The sequence below is a fragment of the Egretta garzetta genome, unplaced genomic scaffold, assembly GCF_000687185.1.
Source record: "Egretta garzetta isolate BGI_Z169 unplaced genomic scaffold, ASM68718v1 scaffold257, whole genome shotgun sequence".
In the NCBI taxonomy this organism is placed as follows: domain Eukaryota; kingdom Metazoa; phylum Chordata; class Aves; order Pelecaniformes; family Ardeidae; genus Egretta; species Egretta garzetta.
Genome location: NW_009260344.1, coordinates 751,515 through 778,074, shown reverse-complemented (window position 1 = coordinate 778,074; position 26,560 = coordinate 751,515). Strand labels below are relative to the sequence as shown.

General features: G+C 38.2%; 1 protein-coding gene across 1 annotated transcript; it reads left to right on the top strand.

The window, feature by feature from the left end:
- Positions 1-844: 844 nt before the first annotated feature.
- Positions 845-24,918, top strand: IPO5 (importin 5; the record flags this gene model as incomplete). The annotated part of the gene is made up of 18 exons (XM_009642707.2): positions 845-932; positions 4,157-4,263; positions 6,128-6,252; positions 6,342-6,431; positions 6,527-6,700; positions 6,928-7,146; positions 8,395-8,478; positions 9,289-9,421; positions 9,522-9,643; positions 10,169-10,265; positions 10,786-10,958; positions 11,386-11,497; positions 12,106-12,161; positions 15,985-16,107; positions 16,750-16,969; positions 20,260-20,488; positions 21,933-22,074; positions 24,775-24,918. Coding segments are annotated over 18 exons (2,381 nt in total), but the record flags the coding sequence as incomplete, so codon positions are not given.
- Positions 24,919-26,560: the final 1,642 nt, after the last annotated feature.

Below are 26,560 nucleotides of genomic sequence, written 5' to 3'. Positions count from 1 at the left end.
ACTTTGCTCTGGAAGTGCAAGGTATAGTTTTTGCCCCTTGGGCTTCTGAAATGCACAGGGGCAGGCAGGCTTACAATAGACAAATCACTCCACCCCCCTCCTCCTGTGAGAACAACTCAGAAGAATAGGTGTTGCTTATTGCATAGTAGTTGAACATGATGATAAAGACTGTGTAATAGCCTCTATAAAGACTTAAACTGAGAACAGCAGACAGAATCAATCCACAGAGGTAGAAGAAAACTGGTGCATTATTATGTGCAAGATATTTTCATGATACAAAAAAAAAAAATTGCATTAAGTGGGGAAAAATCTCAAGTTCTAAACCATTACCTTACTGTAAAAGTAAAGCTTTTTGCCAAGTGACCACTGCACATATAGTTAACAAAATTTATCATGTTAGTAAAACTAAGGGTTGAGTATTATCTCTTTCATAAGTGAATGGTCAAAAGTATGATGTTGGAGTTTCAGCAAAATGAATGAAGTATGTTTGAGTTCTTACAGAATACAATAAGATTTTTAACTCTTTCAATTAACTTAGATTTTTATTAGGGAATTTTTACAGTCTTCATGATTTAAAAAAAAAATCTTATCTTGCACTCTGACTCTTGGTAAGAAATACACTCAATTTTTTTTTACTCTTGATTTGAATGTTCTGAAAATACTTTCCTGAAAATCTATTCTGAATTATTGGCTGATGCAGTTTGACAGACTTGGCTATCTGCTACTGGAAGAAGGGTTATTTTTATTCAATGATTTTTTTGAAAGGAGAGAACTTAAAATTTATGCTTGTTATTTGTGAATCTATTTTAAGAAAGCAACCTGAGTTTACAACTTAATTTTTCAGTTCCTCAAATGTTAGCAATGATGGTTGACTTGGAAGAAGATGAAGACTGGGCAAATGCAGATGAGCTTGAAGATGATGATTTTGACAGGTAATTATGAAACTACTTGTTTCAATCTGTTATCAAGACTGTGTGGCTAAAGGCAGATTTTAAGTGCAGGGTGCAAATGACTGCAGTGCATTAATTTTTCTTTACTCAAGTAACTCTTCTAATGTTGTTCCCTCGGTCATGAGCCATATATATGACTGCTGTCAGTTTGTTATATAGGTTATTTAGGTACTGTTAAGCAAGTTCATTGTTTCAGTATTTGTGTATTGCTGTAATTCACTTCTGCAAGTTGCATGTCATCTTGTCTGCTGTTTTGCACTGTTTCAACTTTTCGAACTTTTGTTTCTTCTGCCATTTATGTTATTCAGTTCAGAAGTCAGTGCTTCCTAGCCCTTTAAATTGAGGGCTTATCCTGAAGTTAGCTGGATCCAAAGCTGAAGGATACTGACCTACCTGTTTAATAATCTACAACCAATCTCTTCATATTTTTCTGTATCTAGGTCCTTGAAAAGGTGGTGTTAAAGAAAAAAGCTGCCTACCTTTTGAAGGGACATCAGAATGCATAGTAGAATTCCTTGCTGGATTTCATCTAGCTCAAAAATCCTATGATTTTGCTATTATTTTAAATCCTTGGGTATGGCTAGCAGTAGTTTATCTTGTTGTGTCTTAGATGAGAAAGATCTACTAAAGATGTCTAGTCTGTCCAATTGGCTTATTCCTGCGTGCTTTGTAGCTTGCTCTGACTTTTCACTAGAATGACACTGGTTTGTCTACAGCATCATGTTTCATGTGCTCTTGTCCAAATACAGTTAGAATGAAGTAGAAGAAAGCAGAAGTATGCATAGGAGATAACTATCTCCATGCTTCTGTAAAGACACAGATATTAATTTATAAGTCTAGACACTTTTTTGTCACATCTGGCATTTCTTTCAAGACTCAGGTGTAACCAGTGTCTCGAAATAATTTGTCACAGAATGCTTAGAGATCTTCATAGGAAGATAAGCAGTAGAGGACTTGTCGATTTACCACTGAACTGTACAGTGACTTCTATTAGATATGAGGCATGTAAAGACACTTGCAAAACAGATGCGTAGGAATTTATGGAAGAACCTGTTTAATCTCTGCTTGACTTGGAATACTTTTTTGTTCCCCTTCATTATGGAATTGAAAGTAAGCTCTTCTTTCTTCTCCCTCTCACATGGTAGGCCAGACCCTTTTAACCTGTTTCATTTCTTCAACTTAGAAATTTTGCTGTACAGGTAGAACTGTCAGATAGCACTGCATTCAGGCTTGTCAAGTATTTTAATCTTTTCATTCAGCTAAATTTCAAGGGGAAACGGAATATTAAAAGTTCAAATCCTCATCAAGCCTTTCAGGGTGTGGAAGTTTATTCAGATAGCCTGCTTTAGGCAGCTTAGTAAGTACTCTGAATCATCCCCTTGAGGCATGCCAATTTCTCTTTATTGTCAGCAGAGCGGCTTTGTTCTTCTAAACACAAGTTAGCTGCCTATGGACTTTAGAGTGAAGATTTTCTTTTTTTTTGTTGGTTTTTTTTGTTGGTTTTTTTTTTTTTTTGTTACTATTTGCAAGTAGAGCAAGCAAAGATTGGAAAACAAGTTATGCTCGGCTACCTTAGCCTAAATGAGAAATGTAGCTTATTTGGCCCTCCAAGTAATAGGAGAACTTGAGTCTTAGACACAAAATACTGGACATTAGCTAGCCTCTGGTGATTGTATGTGTGGTGTTAGTTTTTTCTTTTCACATGTTCACTCATGTTACTGTTTCTCCCAGCATCAAGTTCACCTTTGTGGAGAGTTGTTGATTAGCTGATGGGTGTGCTAACGTCTTCTGGTGCTTGAGTCTTTATAGCTATGTAAGATGACTGGAATTTCTGTGCAGTCTGCAGTCCAAGAAACAGGCCAATGATCATCAGCCTGTAGCCTAGTTAGGGTGTGTTCAGATCTGACTAAGGGGGATGTGAGTCAGCCTACACAAAAGCATCAGGGAATATTTTAGCATTTCCAGGTTTTTTTTGTTGCTCTGACTTCATAGAGCCGTGGAATTCTAAAGGAGGAAAAGGTTAATCCAACTTCCTTTTTCCCTGGCAAAAGCCTTGCAAACACTGCAGGGAGGTGTGTGGTCATTTTTCTAAGATACGCTATCTTTATTTCCTCAAATTGAATGTATGAATTAAAGGTGGAAGGAAAGAGTTCAAGGAATGCCAGTTCAGATGAGAGTTGCCATTAACTTCAGTGAGTTTGCTCCAATCTAAACCTGTGTCTCCATGCTCTGTTGTCCTGCTGGTGACGCTTCTGTTTGCTTGAACTTGACTAATCTGAAGAGCAAATACAACACTGTCAATATCTTTGTGCAGACACTTTTGTTCGCAGCATGTGAGTTTCTAGACTGTTCATGGTTTGTAATGAGGCCTGGTGATTCAAGAGTAATAGTTTGAAGACCTCTCTTTCTGACCCAGCTGACTGATACTTGAAAGAAGAGTGGGATTCATCCCTTTCTGAACCATTACTCAGTTTTTCCATCAGCATAGGTGTCTAGGATGGACTGTAACAATAACTCAAGGTTCTAGCCATACCCGACTGTAACAGTAGCTAGCTGTGTCCTGGAAACTTTTTTGCTTTTCTGTAGGGAATAACTATTGGGTGGAATAAGTCACCTTACACAGATAATGTTTAGCTAGTCTCACTTCTGGAACTGGCTGAGAGTCACAAATTCCTCACCTGGACTGGATGTTTTCTGCCTAAGTGGTTGTCAAGAGAACCCGCTACTGGAGTACTGGTATTGCAGCCATGCAGGAAAGGTCTCCTATGTGCTAAAGCTCGAATTCTGCTGGTTCACTTGATTTATAGCAAGTCTGAACTGGTTTGCGTTCTCATGGCAAGAAGATGCTGGCTGGTGGTATTGCTTAATTCATTTAGTTTACAGCTTTCTAGGTATGTGTAATTGTTGCAAAATTCAGTCTATACCTTTAGTGCAAGTAAGGCCCAAGTTTCTCTGGTACGAGACTTACTCAGTGGGCTACAGAAAACATTGAAGTGGAGGGTAAAGAATTCTTTTGTGACCAAAGCATCTGTGGTGTGTGTGCTTTTGGGTTTGGGTATGCTTTATTTACTTACAGAGGCTCATGTGTATTCAGATGGCAAAAGTTTGAAGACTGGAACTGCAGGAAAGGGCACTTCTGTGCCCTGTTGGACTGTTTGTTTTATTGTAGATATCAAACCGTTGATATTTCTGTAACTGATGTTTAGCAATGCAGTTGCTGGTGAGAGCGCACTGGACAGGATGGCATGTGGCCTTGGAGGAAAACTTGTTTTACCTATGATTAAAGAACATATTATGCAAATGCTTCAGAATCGTAAGTAACTGCAATTTTATTTTATTTTTTTTTTAAATTCTATCCTTTACGAGAACTTGGCTGCCTCTTAAATCTTCCTGTTTAGCTACTTAATGTATTTTATACAGTTCCACATTTGATTTCAGTAGCAAAAACGCCCTGCACTTGGAATTTATACCTTTCCTTAGACTGGGATTTATTAAACTTATGTACAGCGCATTACAACCCTTTGCTGGGCCATGGGCATGGGCAACTGAATGGAGATGTCAAAAACAAAACAGTATATATTTTTTTAAAACTCAGTCTGTACATTAAATATAAATAAGGAAAGACTTTTTTCTTACTTTGTAATATTCTCTCTAAATCAATACACAGTGCCCCACAGTACTTCAATGTGTGCCTAAACCGCCACCTTTTATTCTGTAACAATTTTTTTTTTTTTGTTTCTTCAGAAGTGCTGCATTTAAGTGAAATTTTAATACATTACAGTCCATAGAGGAAATTGTTTTGTTTTTTTTTTCCTGGAATTTGATGGACCAAAATACAGCAGAAGTCTTTGGTAGGCTGGCTGTGTTTTGGTATGCTGATTTAAATATTTTTCATGAGGTGGTCCCATATATTCTTACCAGTTGCTTTGTATGCTTCTATTCCTCTTCTAATACCTGTAATGCTTGCTCAGGCAATCGTTCAAAAAATCTTGTGTGCTTGCTGCATACACTTTCAATTGACCTGTGCTTTGACACTTTGAAGTAGAAGATAATGCAGAAGTTCTGGGTACTTTTCCTACCTTAATGATTTAAAACCCAGGCCAAAAAAGATTGTCACCATACTGGACTAGAATGTATATATGGAATATAAGGTATTCAAGGTAACACCTGCAGAGTGTGAACACGTATAAAGTCGGTTTCATGTTTTTTGGTAAAGACAGTTTTTGGAAACAGATTAACCCAACTCTTCTGATGTGAATACCTTCAAAGCTAGCAAATGTCTGGTTTTGTAGTTCCCACAGAAAGGTGTGGAGTTCAGTGGCTGTAAGATCTGACTCTTGTGAAGGGGAGAAGTCATGCAGTTGATGCCTGATGCTTGCTTTCTGCTGGGTCAGAGCTTTCTGTAACCATTAGTACTTTTTGGAAAAGAGAAATGCAATAGGTATTGCAAAATAAACTGCTGCTTCACTGTACCTTCTTTCAAGATGGTATTTCATCTCATCCTGATCAAACAGAAGCTTAAGTGTTGGGATTCCAGTGCTCAGAACTGTGGTATTCTCCATTCCAGGAATTTAATACATGACCAGCAATAAGGAAATCTTGCATTATTTGGGAAAGAAGTTCTGTTATGTGCCTTTTTGACAGATTGTTTGATAAACCTGTTTGTTCTATTGGTTTTCTTTTCTGTAATCCCCATGGTTTCTAGCACAGAGAAAGATCTTGTAAAAATAAAAAGATAAATTTGAGTTTCTCATGTGTTTCCCTGGCATAAAGAAAAAGGAGAGGGGTGTGAAAAATCCATGTCAACAATACCCACTAGCCTGAGAATAGGCTAATAGGACTTGGAAGGGGGGAAAGCTTTACATACCTAAAAGGAATGTTACTGTTCTTAAACAGTCTTAGGGAGACTGCAGAAAAGTTTAGTTCTGATTCATTGGTTTAGAATTTTTTTTTCTGGGTCTGGATTTGGCCTGGATTAGATACTCAAGTTTTTATGCCTCTCTGGAAGTATGTGTGAGGAAAAGTGAAAAGTATTTAACAAATCAAGTAGATGCTTTCCTGTTCTTCACTCTTCCTCCTCCTGTCCCATTCCCCCCCAAAAGGTGACTTGTCTTTGTGGTACTTTATAGTTTCCAAAATGAATAATATATATTTATTTTCTTTTTACTCATCTGTAGCTGACTGGAAATACAGGCATGCTGGCTTGATGGCGCTCTCAGCCATTGGAGAAGGTTGCCACCAACAGATGGAGGGAATTTTAAATGAGATAGTTAATTTCGTTTTGCTATTCCTTCAGGATCCTGTGAGTCTAATTCAAATAATTATTTCAAAATGTTTTCATTTCTGCTGTCGTGACTACTTGTTAACTATTTGAGGGAAATACTTTTTCAGCATCCAAGAGTAAGATATGCTGCTTGTAATGCTATCGGACAAATGGCAACTGACTTCGCACCTGGTTTTCAAAAGAAATTTCATGAGAAGGCAAGTAGTAGAATAGTCAAAAAAAACCACCAAACAAACTGAAACTATGCCCCTTTCAGGAACTTGTTTTTCTGAAAATAAACACTTTATTTCAGGTGATAGCAGCTCTTCTGCAAACCATGGAGGATCAAGGCAACCAGCGTGTTCAAGCCCATGCAGCTGCAGCACTCATAAACTTCACTGAAGATTGTCCCAAGTCACTGCTTATCCCGTATTTGGATAATCTAGTGAAGCACCTTCACTCCACCATGGTGATAAAATTACAAGAGGTATAGTATACTGAATAAATTGATTCATGAAGGGTAATCTGTCACATATGCAGAATAAATTTAGTTGAACTAAGATGTCTGAAATAAGCCAGTAGACATATCTGCTAATGTTGTTATAAACTGACAAGAATTAGGATACACAAAAGAGAGGGTTTTTGAGATTTGGCATGCTTTTAAGTAAAACATGTGCTTTAGAAATATAACGCTTTATTCTTCCTCTTTCCAAGTTGATACAGAAAGGCACTAAGCTAGTTTTGGAGCAAGTTGTGACTTCAATTGCATCAGTTGCAGATACAGCAGAGGAGAAGTTTGTTCCCTACTATGACTTATTTATGCCCTCTTTAAAACACATTGTTGAGAATGCTGTTCAGAAGGAATTAAGACTTTTGCGAGGAAAGACTATTGAATGCATCAGCCTAATTGGTCTTGCTGTTGGTAAAGAAAAGGTAAGCTTAGATCTTATTTAATGGTCTAAATATATTTTAAAGCATCTTTTTCTGCGGTGTTAACGCTGAATTAAGATAGGTACTTGTTAAACATAGAACTATGTTGTTGGTGATTTCTGTGTTTGTCTTCATGTTTTCGTTTCTGAGGTAACTGTCTTGCTGTTTAGATTCACAAATTCAGAATAGAATCTTAGGAAAATATTACAGCTTAAGGTATTCTTGTCATACTGAACAGTGTTGAAAATGAGCATTTTTTCTTTCTGTGTTTTTTTTGCCTTAAGAGAAATATTGGAGCATCTCATTTAGGCAGTGTCAGAATGGCAGGTAAAATGTGTGTAATTAAAAGGAAACTTAGCATTGGTTTTTTGTATGTGGATGCCTGAAAAAGTTCAAATATGTTCGTAATGGAACTTGAAGTACTTGTTTGTCATGAGGCTTGATGTATTTAGCAGTGGTTTTTTTGTTGATGGTAAGAAGGTTAAAATGTGTTTCTGTAAAAGTACCGAGAAACAACTGTGAAGGAGTATATAAGTTTAAGTGATTTTTCTCATAGCAACTTAGCATTATGGTTTACAGATTTTCATTTTATTGAGTGAAGAAAACAGAAGATCACACTTCAAAGTAAAATAATGTGATTTACGCAGTAGAAAAATACTAATATCCCCCAAATTGTCAGCCCTTTCCTTTGACTTAGAAGAACTACCAGTAAACTTACCATTCATGCAACTAAATTTTAAACAGACTTTAAACATAACTAGTGTTTTAATAAATTATTCTTCGAGGACCACTGGGAATGTGGGGAGTGAAAAGAGGATAGGTGTAACGTCATTGGGGCATCCGATGTGACCTAAAATATTACTAGCACGTGAATAAGTAGATTGTGCTGTTGGCTTTTATCCTGGTTCCGTAAAGGAGCCGAAATAGTCAGGAGGATGTCTGGGGAAGTTAGAATTGTCCGATTATGTTTTGTGAGTATTAGTATTTATGACGTGTTTTATTTAAATAGTCCTCTGCTTTCAAGTGTATGGATAGAGGTGCAGTGAAGCTCAAGACAAGAACGACTTGGTGATACTTCCAGAAAAAGAACTTGTGTTTTCACTTTTATCCATGTTTGAGTCTATTTCCAACTTTAGCTTGTGTCTTGATAGTGTGTTGGATGTATATGCTCACCTAGATTGTTTGGTATTAAGTCTCAGAAATGTACCGTTTTAACCAGCCTTTAAAACCGTAGTTGTTTCCTATGTCTAGTTTATGCAGGATGCATCAGATGTAATGCAGCTGTTACTGAAGACACAAACAGACTTCAGCGATCTAGAAGATGATGATCCACAGGTATGTTAAAATTGTCTCTTAATAGTGCATAGCTTGTTTGTTAGTATTAAAAATATTCTTTGTATGTGTGGCATTTCTCCCAGCCCCCTCCCAATTACACCTTCAGACTGACTGTCTTACAAAAATTGAGATTGATTGCCTTAAAATGGCCTTAGAATCTTTCACAGAACTGTGTTTAGGAAATGAGACTTCCAGGACCTGTATTTGCTGAAGAAATTTCTGCGTGTGGTTAATCATTCTTTGTCTATTAGTAACTACTTTGTTTGGCATTGTATGACCTATTCCCTTGTTGTCACCTTCTTATAAATAGTTCAACAAGACTTGTTGGACAGCTGTTCTAATAAGTGGAGAGCTATTTTGACTCGTGCATCTGAAAACAAATACTCCTCTGAAAACACAGTACTGCACTCTGGTTTTGCTCTAGTTGCTATTTTCAGGAGCATGGCTCAGTAGTATCATCTAAATTCAGGAAATTATTCGTTTCAGAAAGGAATTTACTTTTCAAGACAGTCATGATTGCATTACAAGTACATCTTAAACCATCACATTTTTACATGTATAGCAGCTTTGATCAGAGGTCCTGTCAACGTGTTGTTACAAATAAAGACTTGGGACAGGTCTTTTGAAGATGCATTTTTATATGAATTGCATATTGGATGAGTTCTATTTGAATTAAGTTTTATCGTGCTGCTGACAAATTCTTTAAAAAAAAGTCATATTGTATAATGTTCTTCCTTTACGCTTTCCTTTTAAGTATGCATTAAAATAAAATGTGGGACACGTAAATTCTGACTCTTCTCTCTTTAATAGATTTCTTACATGATCTCAGCATGGGCCAGAATGTGTAAAATTCTTGGAAAGGAATTTCAGCAGTACCTTCCTGTTGTCATGGGACCTTTAATGAAGACTGCATCCATTAAACCTGAAGTAGCTCTTTTAGACAGTAGGTTTAAGATAATGTTTTGCTTGGAAAAAATACGGAAATAATTTTGTAGCACTTTTACATTATTTTTTTTTTCTTTTCCCCCTTGTCTCTATAACAGCACAGGATATGGAAAATATGAGTGATGATGATGGTTGGGAGTTTGTAAACCTAGGAGACCAGCAAAGTTTTGGAATTAAAACTGCAGGCCTTGAAGAAAAAGCAACTGCATGCCAGATGCTGGTAAGTCATCGGACAGTTTTGGTGATCTGTGTATTGCTGGACAATCAAGTCTGAAGCCAAAATCTGTAATGAAAATATTATTTGTAGTATCAAATGAAATAGTTCTGGTTTTCTTCAGGTGTGTTAAATTTGGATTTCAGACACTTTGTGTGTGGTTTACTTGATTAAAAATAGTTTCTCTAGTTTAGAGCTTCAGCTTTTAAGATGAACAGATAGGTTTTTCCTTTGTTAGCAAAACTTTGAAGGAATTGGAGGTGTTAAAGAGTAGATCCTTTTTGCAAATATTAATGTTTCTGAACTTGGTTTTAAAAATACATGCATGTGCTGAGTGAGAACTGATGGTGCTGTCGGGGTTTCTTAAAATACCACTGTGGAGGGGGTAGGTAGATTGATTATTGCATGTTTTTTCAAAAATAAATTTAAAAACCTTAAACTTCTCCCATTCTTTCTCACCATTACATAGTTGAAAAATATTAATAGCAGTATTTTCCCTTAAAGGTGACACTTCCATGCTTTGTGTTTCAGGTTTGCTATGCAAAAGAACTAAAAGAAGGCTTCGTGGAGTACACAGAGCAAGTTGTAAAGCTGATGGTTCCCTTATTGAAGTTCTATTTCCATGATGATATCCTGTTAACGAATTCTGCTGTGAAAATGAAAACTTAGTATGGAAGAGTCGAAATCGTGCTTACTGTTTTCCTAAATTAATTGAAAGTGTTAGTGTTAAAATATTCTGTTGCTTTATAGCAGAAATTGTTTCTGAGAACGTTGTTTTACACACTATTTTAGGCAATGTATCCTACTTTTTCCCCTGGTTTGTTTTTAAATAAGCATGTCTAATAATGTTAAAAACAGTAGAGAAAGTGTTATTTGTGCCAACAAAGTGAAGGAGAACTTGAATAGCTTTTCTGTCATAGCCTGAAACAGTCTTGAAGGAACTTTTACATAGAAAATGTTTAATTTTCCTATAGTCTTAATCCTGTATCTAATTAAGAAATCAAATGTGCTGGACTGTAATTAAAAAAAAAACCAAAACAACCCAACAGTTTCTGGTAGAAAACTAGTAACTTCATTATGATGATGGGTGCTTAAATTTTAAGCACTTTATGTTGGTATTGATTGTCTTATTTCCTTAATTATGAAACGCGTTCGAGTGGCAGCAGCAGAGTCGATGCCCCTCCTTCTTGAATGTGCTAGAGTTCGGGGGCCAGAGTACCTCACACAGATGTGGCACTTCATGTGTGATGCGCTCATCAAAGCTATTGGGACAGAACCAGATTCAGATGTTCTCTCAGAAATAATGCATTCTTTTGCAAAGGTAACTTTCTCGCTTACGAATTTTGTGGCATTACTGTTTGTAGCTTTTTACGGGAAGAAAGGACGTATTTGATGTTCATTTAAATGGCTGGAAGAAATGCAAGGCTTCCTCTACATGAATTTTGGTTTGACTATAGATGTTATAGCCGATTGGAACACTTTGTTGTACTTTTTTTGCAAAACTGAAAATACCAAAGTATTAACATAAAATATTTACCAGATTTGTTCATTTTAACCATAAACTGAAGTTAGTGCATGAAATGTACAGTGGTACTATGCCTTACTTGTATAATTTGAGCATTGATTACAGTAGGAATGTTGCATTAGTATTACTTCTGCTAGTGATCACTTAAAGCAGAGCATGTATTAATATTCTCTCTGTGCTCGTGTGACTTAGAGCTGAAAACCCAATAATTTTATTTCACTAGTGCATTGAGGTAATGGGAGATGGATGCCTTAACAACGAACACTTTGAAGAACTTGGAGGAATATTGAAAGGAAAACTAGAAGAGCACTTTAAAAATCAAGAGTTAAGACAGGGTAAGTTAACACAAATTCCTATTAACATGTGATAGTGGCTGTTTTTTAAAGCAGAATTCCTAATGATTTCTAAATACAAAAAAAAGTGCCTAGTTCAGAACTCTTTAATTTGCATATTTATGTAAGGTAATTCAGCTTTGAAACAACAGAATCCATGAATTCTATTTGTAAGCTCTGGGAGGATGAAGATGGCATCATTTGCAGAAATACCGTAGTTCAATCAAAAGTTGATGGACAGATTTGCTTGAAGACAGTGCACGTGCCTATGGTGGTGTCACTTCTGTGGTTTTTTTTTCATCTGAAGTCTTTGCAGTTTTCTTAAAGCAATGGTAGTTTCTTATTTCTATGCACTTTCCTTGTCCTTGTGGACAAGCTGGTGTGTTTATTTCTATTTGATGCGCTTTTACACATTCTTACACAGAGCTGTCTCATACTTCTTGGTTTTCTGTGAAAGCTCTTTGAAGCTTCTTAAAGACAGAAAATTCCTGTTGCATCTTCAGCTACTGTTTTCTATTTTTTAAATTTGTTTATGCGTAATTTTTTCCCTTTCACAGGCTTCTTATGCGCTTGTAGAAATGTAATGATTTAATATTTGTTTTTTAATTTAGTGAAAAGACAAGATGAAGACTATGATGAGCAAGTTGAAGAGTCATTACAAGATGAAGTAAGTTTGTCTGGGGAGTTTTTCCATTCATAAAGCACCAGGATGGAAATACATTGCAAGGATATGCTATGCTACTCAGTTAAAGCATAGTGTATCCTCAGAATTACTTCTTCTTGGAAGAATGTTCTGTTACCATATTCCTTCAGAACTTCCAGTAAGAAATGGGTCATGCTACATGTGTGAATTAGAAAATACGAAAGGTTTCCTTGTCCAGTATACTGAAGGAAGAAGTTCAGGATATAGCTCTTCATTTTCTTCATCCTCTCAAACAATTCTTAGATTACTTTAAATAGTCTGCTGTCAAATGCTGTATCAGTAATAATCAAAGGCCTAACCCTGCTGACTTGTTTTTTCTTTGTGCCTTATGATTTAGGTGGCTCTTAATCTTGCACATACCTCTGATAACCTAGACCTCTGACATGCCAGGTCAGGAACCTATCTCAAAAAGAATAGACCTAAAATAGTATCAGAGGAGGACAGCAGGATGAATAGCTGGTATAATATATTTACTTATAAGAGAATACCAAAGTGACTGCTTACTTGTTAAGATACCGAACTGGCTTCTTAGTTTGAAGTGGAGGGGACTGTAGAAGAGATACCATAGTTCTATTAAATTGTTACTGGTATGGAGAGAGTAATAAAGAATAGGAAGTCACTGCTGCTTATAACATGAGACATAAAGGATGCTCAGTAAATTTAACTGAATTAACTTTTTTAATTAAACTAGGAAATTTTTTTTGCCCCACAGTGCAGGTGTGAAGCTTGTGGAGTTGGAATTGTGGAGCTTGTACATGAGTTTAACCTGTATGCAGACTCCAGAATATATCTTAACAGATCATGCACCCATATATAAATACTTTTTAAAATAACAATGCCTTTTTAGAGCCCCTTTCCTTTAGAACATTAGGCCAGCATTTAAGAGGATAGGTTTCTGGTGCCTACAGACTGCTTGAGATCAAAAAATAACAAAACTCAAGTTCTGAGCCAAGAGCCGTTCCTGATTTTTCTCCCTGTCTTATTTGCAGTGTTTACTGTTCATTCTTGTGGACAGTGAGTTAGGTGGTTTGTTATCTTTTTTTCTTAGGTGTCACTCTGTACTGATAATGAGAGAAAATGCTAGCAAGCAGCAGTTTCAGAAAAGCTGAATCCATACTCCATGATGGAGTTGCAAGGCACTTCTAAAAATGCTTTTAATTTATATTTGACCTTGCTGATTTCTTTTTTAAAGACCGCAAGGAAGACTTGTCCGCATTACCCTGTGAAAGTAGGAGTGGGACCAGAATGTCACTTGCCATATGGACAGAATTAACATATGGTAATGAGTAACATTTGGATATACACCTTTGGTCCCAGAATACATTTATGTAGCCCTTACCTCAAGGCAGCAGAAATATAAGGGAGTACAGAAGTTACAAAAGATATTCAAACAGTAGTTTCAATAAGATATCCAGATACAGCCCTAGCTTAGGCAATAACTAAATTGCCAATTTGATAGAGGGTAGGAGAAAGCATATGCTAAGCAAGTGCTATGCTCTCCCCTGAATATCTGTTACCAGCTATTAGTAAACAGGCAATACCGGGCCAGGTGGACCTTGTGGTGTGCTGCACCAGTTCTCTACCTCTGTTTTCATTTGTGTGTGTGTTCCAGAGTTACTGCTTGAAGTATGCCTTGACAATGCAGAAGTTCTCTAACCAGGGAGGGTTTAAATATCCAGTTGTGGGAAGCTGCCTGTTGCATGAGAAATACTTACCAGTTTCTCACTAGGGACCAGAAACTAGCTGTATTCTGTTTTCCCTGCCTGTTAAAGTATAAACTGATTAAAGGAACCGTACTGAGTACAACAGAACTTGCCTTAAAACAAAGTTAGAGTTTTCCTGATACCAGTGTGTCCAGGGAACAGTCCTCGCTTGCGGATGTAACATGGATTGATGGGTGAATCTGAGCTAAGGATCTCTACTTCACCAGTTTGATGCATTAATTGGGCAAGGTGAAAATTTGAAGCTAAACTGTAAGAAGAGAGGACTAATATTCCTTACATTTTTGCCACACTCTTCTGTCCCAGAGGCAGTTATCCATTTACTTTTCAATAAAAGCTTGTTACAGTATCTGTAAGTTACAGAAGAGGAAAAGGGCCTTCTGTCTTCTGTAGAGGGAATTCACTGAAGCAGTAAATTTGCACAAGACAGTGTTTGTCTTGATAAATTTTTTTTGTCCCTGAAGCAAACCTTCAAGTCCTAGGCAATTGAGTACTAGTAATCGACTTACATTTTTAAGAAGGGTAAAAAGGAGGACCCTGGGAACTACCAGCTAGTCAGTCTCACCTCTGTGCCCCATAAGATCATGGAACAGATTTTCCTGGAAGCTATGTCAAGGTGCATAGAAGACAGAGAGGTGATTAGAGACAGATGACGTGGTTTCACAAAGGGCAAATCATGCCTGACTAATCTGGTGGCTTCTATGAGGGAGTGACTGTGTTGGTGGATTAAGGAACAGCAACTGATGTCGTTTGTCTTCTGTAAGGCCTTTGACACAGTCCCACACAACATCCTTGTTGCTAAATTGGAGAGAGATGGATTTGATGGGTGGACTGTTCGGTGAATAAGGAATTGGTTGGATGGCCACGTCCAAAGAGTTGCATTCAGTGGGTCAATGTCCAAATGGAAATCAGTAAGAAGGGGTGTCCCTCAGGGGTCTGTACTGGGACCAGTACTGTTCAATATCTTTATTAACTGTCTAGGTAGCGTGATGGAGTGCACCCTCAGCAAGTTTGCAGATGACACCCAAACTGAGTAGAGCAGTTGATGTGCTGGAGGGAAGGAATGCCATCCAGAGGGACCTAGACAGGCTTGGGAGTGGGCCCGTGTGAACCTCATGAGGTTCAACAAGGCCAAGTGCAAGGTCCTGCACCTGGGTCAGGGCAATCCCCAATATCAATATAGATTTGGGGGATGAAGGGATTGAGGGCAGCCCTGCAAAGAAGGACTTGGGAATACTGTTGGATGGAAAAATTGGACACGAGCCAGCAACATATGCTCGCAGCCCAGAAAGCCAACCATATCCTGGGCTGCATCAAAAGAAGCATGGCCAGCCGGTTGAGGGAGGTGATTCTGCCCCTCTACTCTGCCCTGGTGAGACCCCACCTACAGTCTGTGTCCAGCTCTGGAGCCCTCAGCACAGGAACGACATGGAACTGTTGGAGCAGGGCCAGAGGAGGGCCACAAAAATGATCCAAGGGCTGGAGCACCTCTCCTATGAGGAGAGGCTGAGAGAGTTGGGCTTGTTCAGCCTGGAGAAGAGAAGGCTGCGGGGAGACCTGATTGTGGCCTTTCAGTACGCAAAGGGGGCCTATAGGAAAGATGGGGACAGACTTTTTAGCAGGGCCTGTAGTGACAGGACAAGGGGCAACTGTTTTAAACTGAAAGAGTAGATTTAGATTGAGCATATGGAGGAATTGTTTTTTTACAGTGAGGGTGGCAAGACACTGGAACAGGCTGGCCAGAGAAGTTGTGGATGTCCCATCATTGGAAGTGTTCAAGGTCTGGTTGGATGGGGCTTTGGTCTAGTGAAAGATGTCCCTGCTTATGGCAGGGGGGTTGGGTTCAATGATCTTTCATGGTCCCTTCCAACCCAACCATTCTATGATTCTGTCATTCTGTGATTAGACCAAGAGTTGAAAAATAGTGGACTTAAAAAGATTGGGTTTACAAAACTAAATCATTAAACAATTTTATTCCGTTAGTTTAGAGACCTTAGCATTTCATGTGACTTCCACTGTTTTAAAGGTTGTTAGTCTTAACGTGAGTTGTATCCTTTTCCTATCAGGATGACAGTGACGTTTATATTTTGACTAAAGTATCGGACATTTTGCACTCAATATTCAGCAGTTATAAGGAGAAGGTGTTGCCATGGTTTGAAAGGCTACTTCCACTAATTGTCAACCTAATTGTAAGTACCTTGCTTTCTTTTAATTTGACTTTGATTTTTTTTTTTTTTTCCCCCCACTGATGTGTAATAGGCCTTCCATGCTGGAATCTTAGAGAACTTGGTAGAGGGAATGGAGCAATTACTGTTTTACAAAATTGAGGCAGTTCCAAGGTTTATTCCAGATCAAGTGTGAAGTTGTTACCCTATGCTTTTTGAACAGCTGCACTGCTGTGCTACTCCTAATTTCTGTGTTGCAAGACCCAGGATCATTGACACACACAACTATTTTGCGAAATTTAATTTGCCTGGGAGTGTCTGATACTCTCTAAAATAGATTTAAGAAGAGGGCCAAAAAAGTGTTGCGAACTAGGGGGGGAAAACTGAGACTGAAATAGGTAACAGTGTTGAAACAGAAGTAAGGGACTTAGGCTAAAATCATTATTCTTTTAATTAGCTCAGATATTCACCTTGATTTTGTTTTTATAGTATGGCTGCAAGTATCAGTACATAAAATTATGTGTTTGTAGGATTGAATTTAATCTGCAAGGATTTTAATGAAAATACTGGACCACTGTTACTATGATTGTTCTGTTGATACAGTCATTGACGGTACAAAAATTACCCATTTTAAGGTGGCTTAAATGTTACCTGTTTTTGACGCAGTGTCCACACAGGCCGTGGCCAGACAGGCAGTGGGGCCTATGCATTTTTGATGACATTGTAGAGCACTGCAGCCCCTCCTCGTTCAAGTACGCTGAATACTTCCTGAGGCCAATGCTGCAGTCAATATGTGACAACAGCCCAGAGGTTAGGCAAGCAGCTGCCTATGGTGTTGGAGTTATGGCACAATTTGGTGGGGACAGCTATCGTCCCTTTTGCACAGGTATGTACATGCGTCTGATAAAACTATTGGAATGTATGATTTGGGGCGGGGGGGAGGGGATGTGTGTGAAACTTCAAAATTGTTTGCCTTTTGATTGATGAGGTCTCTTCCTTTTGGCAGTGAAACAGATTGCCAGTATGACCTGTGTGGCAGACTGGTGATCATTAGTAAAGTACCTGAATTCCTTGAGCTTTCTATGATGTTCTGCTTAGTAGCGTTTCTGTTGCTGAACTTAGACCAAACTTGATTTACGTATTTTTTTTAAAAATGGCCTGACATGCAAATGTTAATTTCATAAAAAATAGTTTTCTGGTCCACACCTGTCTCATAGTTGCTTTTTATTAATAGTAATGTGGTTATACATTGATATAAAAATCTTGCATGTCTGGAAAAATTATACAAGTGAACTGTATTAAGGAGTAGCCCAGAATACAACTAATGTGGCACTCTGCTTTCCTGCGACATAAAAAGAAGGAGCCTGTTTCCTGTGACTAAGAAATTAAATGAGTATGATAATGCCCATCAAGAACACTTTGTTTGCTTGCTTTCTGAATGTCTCAGGTTTCTCTAAAACTGCAAATTTGTCTTGAATTTAAAGAAATGATTGTCTGCTGGCACTCTTCTTGCCAGTCAACAAAGTTAACTTTGCACACCTTTTATAAGAAAATACTTAGCTCTTTCAAATATATATTTCAAACGAATCTTAAATGTAACTGTCACATGGTGACAATCAAGATGAGGTGTCTTAAAAAAAAGAAAAAAAGCAGAGGGGAAACCTTGCAGTGAAACATTAAGAGCATTAAAATTGAAAATTGTCTAGAAAAATACTTCCTAAACGGGATTTTTTGTGAACTTTTCCATAAGGTTTTTATGTCCGGTCCTAAGGTTAGAGGAGGACTAGAGACCAAGATCAAGATAGTTGTGATTTTGGAGTTTTTGGGGCTTTCAGCATCAGTTGAAGTCTAATTTTATTTTTCATTCATTAGACTTTACTGTGGCCCGCTTAAAATTTTTAACAACTTTGATCCGTTTCTTTGTATTTAGATAAATAATCCTTGATTAAACTCAGACACTTGGCTTCTCCTTTAGTTGGATGTTTAGATAAAATAACCTTTTTACCTTACTGCATACAGCTTATTAGCAGGCACCTCAAAAGGATATTAAATGCTTTTGTATAAACATTGAAAGAACTTTGTGATTTATTTTAATAGAGGAAGATGTGCTGTGATTAGAAACAAAGTAAATCCATGGCATGAGAAGCTTTCTACCCCATAGGTTTTACTGTCTTCTCTGAAAACATCATGTTTCTGAGCTTTTACTTAATTTAATTTCTTTACTGATTAATTTATAGCACTGGCATATTGTTCTACTGCAAGTTTGTAGCAGCATGTAAAGACTTGAGACTGTTCAGGAAAAGCAGATGTATTAACGTGAGCATTTTTGGCAGTCAGTTGGAAAAATACAGGAATATTGGGAGAACTTGTAAATGGCACGAGCTACGTTATGATGAAACAAAAAGAATTAGAATTAGTAAAGAAAAAAGTAATAAGGCTGAAGGAAGAACTACAGCAAATGAAGTAACTTTCTAAATAAGGTTACAAGGTCACAATTTATGTGACTGTCAATGTTGCTTCTATTTCTTACGTTGGAGGAAGAATATAATGAGCTATTCTCTGTGAATATTGTATTAATCAACTGCATGTGTTTCTTCCAAAGTTGTATCAGCAGCCTTGAAACTTCTGGTGGTGCAAGATGTCAGAGCAGTCGGTCCTTGGAAAAAAACTATCATTATTATAGATGATGGTCTTTTACAGTCAAAGGGGGTTTTTAGGGATCAGTTACCACAACATCTATGTGAGAGTAGATCTGTTTTCTAGACAAGAAAACTTGTCTTACTAAGCTATAGGGAGAAGACTACGCTGATTGATTTTGATGCCCGCCTAACCTTATGACTGCAAGGGCACACGTACCTAACAGTGTCATCCATTATTATTAAGGAGTATGAGGAAACACAGTTGAGATATTTAGCTTCAGCAGTCATGAAAACCTGAGGTACAAAATGCAGGCTCAGTTTGCTTGGACATTTTAGACTTGTATGTAACGAACTCTGCTTTGCAGAAAAGTCCAGCACCGTTATCCTGCAGTCAGTACACCAGCTGGTGGGTCTGATGACGGATGTTTCTACAGTTCTGTAGTGTTTATCGGCCCTATAAAAGTATCCTAGTCTAGCTTAGGGTTGTTAATAGTTTTCCATAGCTGCTAAGTTCTTCAAAAATCTAATTCAGTGAGGTTAATATACCAAGTGTCATTGCGTATTCCTTAACCGCAAAGCTGCTACTTACTCATCAAAATGAAGTAGTGTGAGATCTCGCTCTTCAGTAATTGGAGTTATTTTGAAGTGTGCTTTCTGCACAATTCCACAGCCTGTTTTCTGTGCTGATAAAGGATTTTACAGCTTTAGCATTGTATTTTTAGAAGAACACAAAGGCAGTTGTTCCTGTGTGCACATAGAGTGCTCTGAAGTCTGCAGGGACACTAGTGACTGAAAGCATGACATTAATGTTCATTTGGAAGTGTGCATGTGGTTACCCACATGACTTTAGAAAAAAAAATTGCTATTAATGTAGCAAGAAAATTGGCATTTCTCCTTGATGCTTCATTTTTACCATCTAAACCATGTCAGGTGGATTCAGCAGATGAGATTGCTCCTATGAGCTTTTCCTAGCGCACCTTTTAGTGGTGCGAGGTATGTATGTGTACATACATACATATGTATTTATATATATGTGCGCTCTAGCAATACATGTACAGTAGGCATACGCTGTAGACGTGCACTACAGCCCAAATTAATGTGAATGTCGCTGTTATCGGTGCTTTTCATCATCCCGTGTTTATAGAACCTGTTACATTAAAAAGATAATGCTTGTTATCTGTATTTTTACTATAAATTATAATGTCTTGTATACTGTAGATTGTATAACTCCGACTGAGAGACACTGGAGGATTTTCTTTTTTTCTTCTGAACTTATAAAGCAAATCCAAACTTCCGCAGTAGCTGTTTTCTTGTGTTCCCTTGCACAGCTTTATCTATCTGTTTGTTTTCTGTATGATGATTATTGAGCAGGGAAGAACCTAGAAGTAGTGGGACATTGGGATGACTGGATGTTGGTGCTTGGGTCACAAAAAACCTCCCATTTTTAATACGTGCAGTAGTCTCATGTAGAATTGGTGATGTTGGTAAAATACAACTTGATTGTGCATTAAAGTTTATTCTTGTGTTTGACAATTAGAGGCGCTTCCATTGCTGGTGAGAGTCATTCAGTCACCAGATGCCAAAACCAAAGAGAATGTCAATGCCACAGAGAACTGCATTTCAGCTGTAGGAAAGATAATGAAGTTCAAGCCTGACTGTGTAAATGTTGAAGAAGTCCTGCCACACTGGTTATCATGGCTTCCACTTCATGAAGATAAAGAAGAAGCGGTTCATACTTTCAATTATCTGTGTGACTTAATTGAGAGGTAAGGCAAAGTCTTGACATAAATGCAGAAAGTAAGCCTGTTTGTTGGTTCTTTCCTTGCATTCATTTTCCAAAACTGGGAAACTGTCAGGTTAATCTGCATATGCTTTAGAGAAGATAATCTGAAATATCAGAGCTGAGCCTTCCGTGATGTTATTGCTGTTTTTTAAAACAGTTGGTGTTCTCATGCTAGCTAATGTCTGTATGGCTTGAAAAAATTCCTGGCTGCTTTATACGTACATGATGGGAAAGGATCAGCTGGGAACTTCCACAGAAAATTTCAGGGAAATTTTTGGTACTCTGCTTTACATACCAGCATTAATAACAAAGTATGAAGTAGAGAAATAATACAGACAAGTTCATGGTACAGTACTATCTCCCTTAATACATTTGTAAAAATAATTTCAGTTACTGTTGAAAACATCTTGTCCCACAGCTTGTTCTTTAGATTTGTGCTCCCTCCTGTAGGTCAGTAGAAGAAAAAAAAAATATTCTTGTGTGGGTGCAAGTTGCACTTCATAATTGAGTGGAGGAATGCCAGCTTCTGAATCATTATATGGTAGCCATGCTCTGGCTGACGCTGTATTGTATCTTACTAGAAAAGTAGAAAGGAAATAACTTCGCTTTCCTGTGCTCTTCTCTGCTGTGTGAATAACTTGTATCTCTTGGTGCTTTACCAAGACAAGGTCTCAAAATGGGCCGAGGCAACTGAGGTCTCTATGGTGATACTAGTACAGTTGTGTAGAGACGCCATAATAATTCTGCCATAACACGCACATAGAAATCGGGAATTACCGTACTAGCACACTTTTGTGCCCAGTTCTGTGCAGGTGGCTCAGCCTTGCTGTGTACTTCTCTGGCGCTCCGTCAGTCCTGCATTCACAACCTCTGCATTCCAGCGCTGGTAGGTGGCTGGGCTGGAAGTAGATCATGTTTTCCACCCAGATCCCTGCTTGCCAGTGCTCTTGTACTCTAGCACGTGGCTGGGAAAGAGGGAGCAGAACTTGCTTGCTTGCTGTGTCAGTGAGAGTGCTGGCGGGGAGCTGAAGCCACTGGTGCTCCCTGACACCAGTAACACAACCTCCTCCCCCTTGCAGCACTGAGAGCAAGAGAGGAATAAGCCCTTTGAGGCAGGGCATTTCTGTCACGCTATTTACAGTTCCATCTGCATGGAACTCAGCAGTTCTGTGAGGTTCAGAACTTCTTCCTGATAAAGTGTAGGCTGGTTAAAGAATCAGCTGGTTAAATATTAACAGGCGAGGGAACATTCTGTCAGCAGGCAACAAAGCCATGCATACTTATTCAGCTGAGTGAAACTTAGATGTAAATAAGCAAGTTTAGAATAAGATCTTTGAAAATCATTCAACTGACATGTAAAATGCTGACAATTTTTTTTTTTTGGTTAAACATTAATTTATTTGTAATATGTATTTTGATTGTAACAGCAACAACCCAGTTGTCCTCGGTCCCAACAACTCTAACCTTCCCAGAATATTTGGTATAATTGCGGATGGTGAAATTCATGAAGCTATTAAACATGAAGATCCATGTACCAAGCGGTTGGCTAATGTTGTTCGCCAAGTGCAGGTAAATAAATGCTTGCTTGCTTGCTTGGGTATAAAGAGAATATTTATGAGAAGTAACCAAACTGTTAAACCAATTTTGAGAGCCTTGTCTCCTTAGAGAACAGTGCTTCAGCCAGCGATCTTGCAGATCCTTGGATATTGCTTGAACCATTAATGATAAAACTTTGTAGCATTTGCACTTGAATAAAGTCTGTCTCTTTTTTGATATACTTCAGAAGCTTATTAATTTTAAAAAAAAGCTTTAATATATTGCAGTTGGATGGTTAACATGCCAGCTAGTATTAGTTGTTTGTGGGTTGGTTGGTTGGTTGTTTTTTCTCTGAGCCAGAAATGAAAATCTGGAGAGAAATCTGCCTGTCTTTCTCTGTGAACTGTACTGTAGGGTTTGATCCAATGTGTGGTTCCTGTAAAGGTCCCCAGCAGCCTGTGGTGGCTTACTAATATAGCAGAGGCTCAGGATCTTTGCTAGAGAATGAGTGCAAACCACAAGTAATTTTACTACTGCCCTCTTTAATCCAGTGCAAATGTAGGCAGCCGTTCAATGTTTTCCCTGCCTTTGGGGAACTGCCTCAAGGTTCGCTTCCTTTATGCCATAACGAGCACTTATGCGCTGGGTGATGGGGATGGCCACGTATTTAAGCTGCATCTCTACAGTGTTATAAGTGATAGTGCTCATAGGTCAAGTGTATAGCTTATAGAAATGGGCAGAGGATTTGGAGCAGCAGCTTTTCAATTATTGTCCATTCTACCTGCCATGCTTTGGCAAAGCTCAGATTCAAGAATTTTAGGAATACTTGATTTTGGAAAGGATTCACTTGGATGAGAGTATTGGTCTCAAGATCCAATACGTCTGGTAGAAACTGACTTCTTAAAACTCTGAACGCATAAAAAGAATGAAAACAAGCAAAGTTCCAAAGCGATAGCGGTGTAAGTGGCTGCTCTAGATTCTGGCTGACAGATATGAGTCCTTGCTGTTAGTACTTCAGGTCTGGGGATGGAATTTCATATGAGGGTTTGCTAATGCATTTGTTTGGTTAAACTTAAAAGCTTATGGTTAGGTTTTTTGGGGGTGGTTTGGTTTTGGTTTTGTTTTGTTTTTTTTTTTTAACAATACAGTGGCACATACACGTATAGATTAGTTGTGTATAGCAAAGTCTTGTTTTGGCCATGAGTGATAGGAACATTAAGATGGAAACAAGATTTCTGCATTTGTTAAATGATTTACTTTCAGACTTGGGGGGGGGGGAAATCTTAAAGGTCATGTTTTTTAAAAAATATAATTTTAGCTTACTGTTACCAATCCTATCTCTCTTCACACATAATACTTAGACCTTAGTAGGGCACTGTAAATGTGTTATACCATGGTGGGAGGTTGTGCAGTTGCTAACAGTCTGCCTGCTGCTGCCACTTCCCAGATTCCAGGAGACTTCTTTTTTTAATGATCTCAGTAAGCTGTTTGTTCCACTGCCAGCATCTGACATGAGTAACATTATGGTCATAGTTGGAATTAAACATAAACCTTTTTCCTTGTGCCTAGGTATTCTCAGACCAGAAATACTTCAGTGTAGTGTACCAATTTAAATGTGTGTCAAATGCTGGAAAAGCACATTTAGTTTTGCAGTATTCCATTATACATTGAGAGTCTAAAATGCCTAATGGTATTTAGTACTAAAAACACAAACCCAAATTCAACATGAGGACTTTGTTTTCAAATTCTTTTGAATCCTGTGAATCCATTTTTGATTTTTTTAAGAGTGTGAGAAAAGGGCATTATAACAGAGCTGAGCATAAAACATACCAAATATAAATGAAAACAATTCTTCTTAATTTACTCCAAGTAGACTGCTATTGCAAAAGCCAATCTAAGGACCCGCACCAGTCACCTGCAATATTTTTTCCTATCATTGTCCTTCTAAAGAAAGCAGAGTGCCGGTTGCTTCCAGCTTCTATTGATAAGTGAATAAATACTCCCAACCTTTTTTTAATTTTAAGCATTTTCTAGTACAATTAGAACCAGTCCTTACTGATGGTGACTTTAAAAGCTCTCACATTTCAGCCAAGGGCTGTGGTACCACAAGTGAGGTATACTGAGAGGCAGAAAAGCATGGGTTTATATTTACCCAGACAGGTGCTATGTACGCTCTCTTCTCCTCCCTCTAGGAAGTAATTCCTTTCACTGAAGAGTCACGCCCCGTGTGTTGGCAGCAGAATTTTGCACATATGTGCATCGCTTATGTAGCATGTCACACTGTAATCGCAGTGCTCCCTTCCTCTGAATGCGTTACTGGTGCACCAGTGCCCAAAAGCTACTCTGGCGTTTAAGTAGGGCTTGGAGTTGCCTGACCATTGATCTTTTGACTTCAGCGTGAACTGGAGCACAGGGTTAGGCTGTGGTTAACTTAAAAGATTGTGTCATTTGTCGTTTGACCCACATAGTTACAGGGAGTTCCCAGGAGTTTCAAATCAATTACGCTGCTGCTATTTAAGCAGAGCTTGCCTCTGTTTAGCATTTCAGAGCATCCCTCTAGTTGAGCCTATGTAGGACTGCGTATAATGGAAGACTCCATTCTGTTCTCTCTGGCCTATATATTAGAGGAGTAAGCCCAGTGAATGTTCAGCTTTGTAAATGTATGAAAGTTTAGCGTGTGCCTTTCAGAAGCTTGTCAGCCTGTGTAAAGACAACTTCTCGTTTGTTTTCCAGACATCTGGAGGACTGTGGACAGAATGCATATCACAGCTCAATGCAGATCAACAGGCAGCCATACAGGAGCTCCTGAACTCTGCTTGAAGGGCCTTAATTATCATCTGCAAGAAAACTAACTCCAAATAAACGTTTACCCTATTGTTTAGGTTTCTTTTGTTTCTTTTTTGAGTAAAACCAGAACTGTAGTGCGTGTAGGCCATTCTTCTGCAACCTACAGGCAGCGGCAGCAGGAAGAAGCATTCTTTCAGAATGGTGTTTAAATCGGTTTCTATCCCACAACACGGAAGTTTCCTGTAAACCCTACAATAGCACTGAAGAGTATTTTTCTAACGGTATAAGCCATCCATATGATGGTGAAAGGGAAACAAGTTGAATTTTCTCATTAGACATAATGAATTAAGAAACAGCTTTAAGACCTTGTATTCAGCAGTAGATGTACGTTATAACAGATAAACGTTTCTCTACATCTAGTGTTAATTGTATTAATTGGAGTGTGAGTCTTTGTAGGGTAGAAAGTGTCCTTCTGCCCAACAAGTTAGTAGATCAAAAGATGAAAAACTGAAGACAAACATCGAGCATGAAGACCTCATTGATTGCACTTTCTGATTCCCAAAACCAACTTGTACAGTGACTCAATGAGGAAAGCTGTTCAGCTTCCAGCCCTTGAATGTGAAGTCTCTTTGGCATGTCTGGCAGTATCTCATTCACTCCTCAATAAATGACATTGAAACACAAGAAGCTTGTGTAGAAGTTCAGTGATGTGTGGTTCTTTTAATTTCCTCTTGTGAAAAGATGCAAGTGACAAACTATACAAGTCACGATTTTATATTTGAAACTTTGTATACTGTTGCCTATTACAGATTTTATGCATTTCTGTTTCTTGACTTTCTAACGAATTTTTCACCCGTGCGTTGGTAAATTTGCATTTCTCAACTTAAAAATGTTTTTCGTGTTCAGATGCAATTGTGTTTCACAACTTACAAAACGGTGTGTTGTTCCAGCTGCAGACATGCAACGTGATCTGGCAGCCAGCGGTACTGTTACAGTAGTCTGTGTTTTGTTTAAAACAATCAGAGAGTTGGTAGCCTGACCTGGAGGAATCAAAAAACTTTTCAGGTCTTTTTGGTACCGCAAGAGCAAAAACGTTATTTCCCAGCTAACATACCAGCAAACAAAAGCATAGAGTATCTGATGTCTGACAGAGGTGAGTGAAGATTTTTTTGCCCTCTATTACTTTGGAGATGTCAGTATACGCATTGATCTTTAAAAATGTCAGTGGTTTACCGAAGTGTTCTTCAAGTCAGTCTGGGTAGTCGCTTGAGACATACAAATCTTTTCAGAGAGGATGTAAGTTTTCTTCCTTTACAACAAGAAAAGGTAGAACTTTACATGTAATAAATTCCTCTCTTACAGAGGAATAGACTTAGTTTTGCCTTTGAAAATGTTTCAAAAAAAAAAAAAACAAACCCCCGATACAGAGTGAGGTGTCTCAAAAACTGCCTAGGACCATTATATCCAGATGTTGATGACACAGCCTGCCTTAACCGTACGGGTTGGCACTGTAGTTCGTTTAGAGGCAGATGAAACAGTGTAACAAAGTAGCTACTGGTCCAGCTTCCTCATTGTTAAATATTATTCATCTTGTATTTGCAGAAATTCAAGCATTCATACATCTGGAAAATGAACTGCTAAGATACCAGTACTGTGAGAGAAATAGTAAGTCAGGTCAGTTATCTCAAGCGCTGGTCCCAACTACAAAAATGGGTGTATTTCATATCTTCCA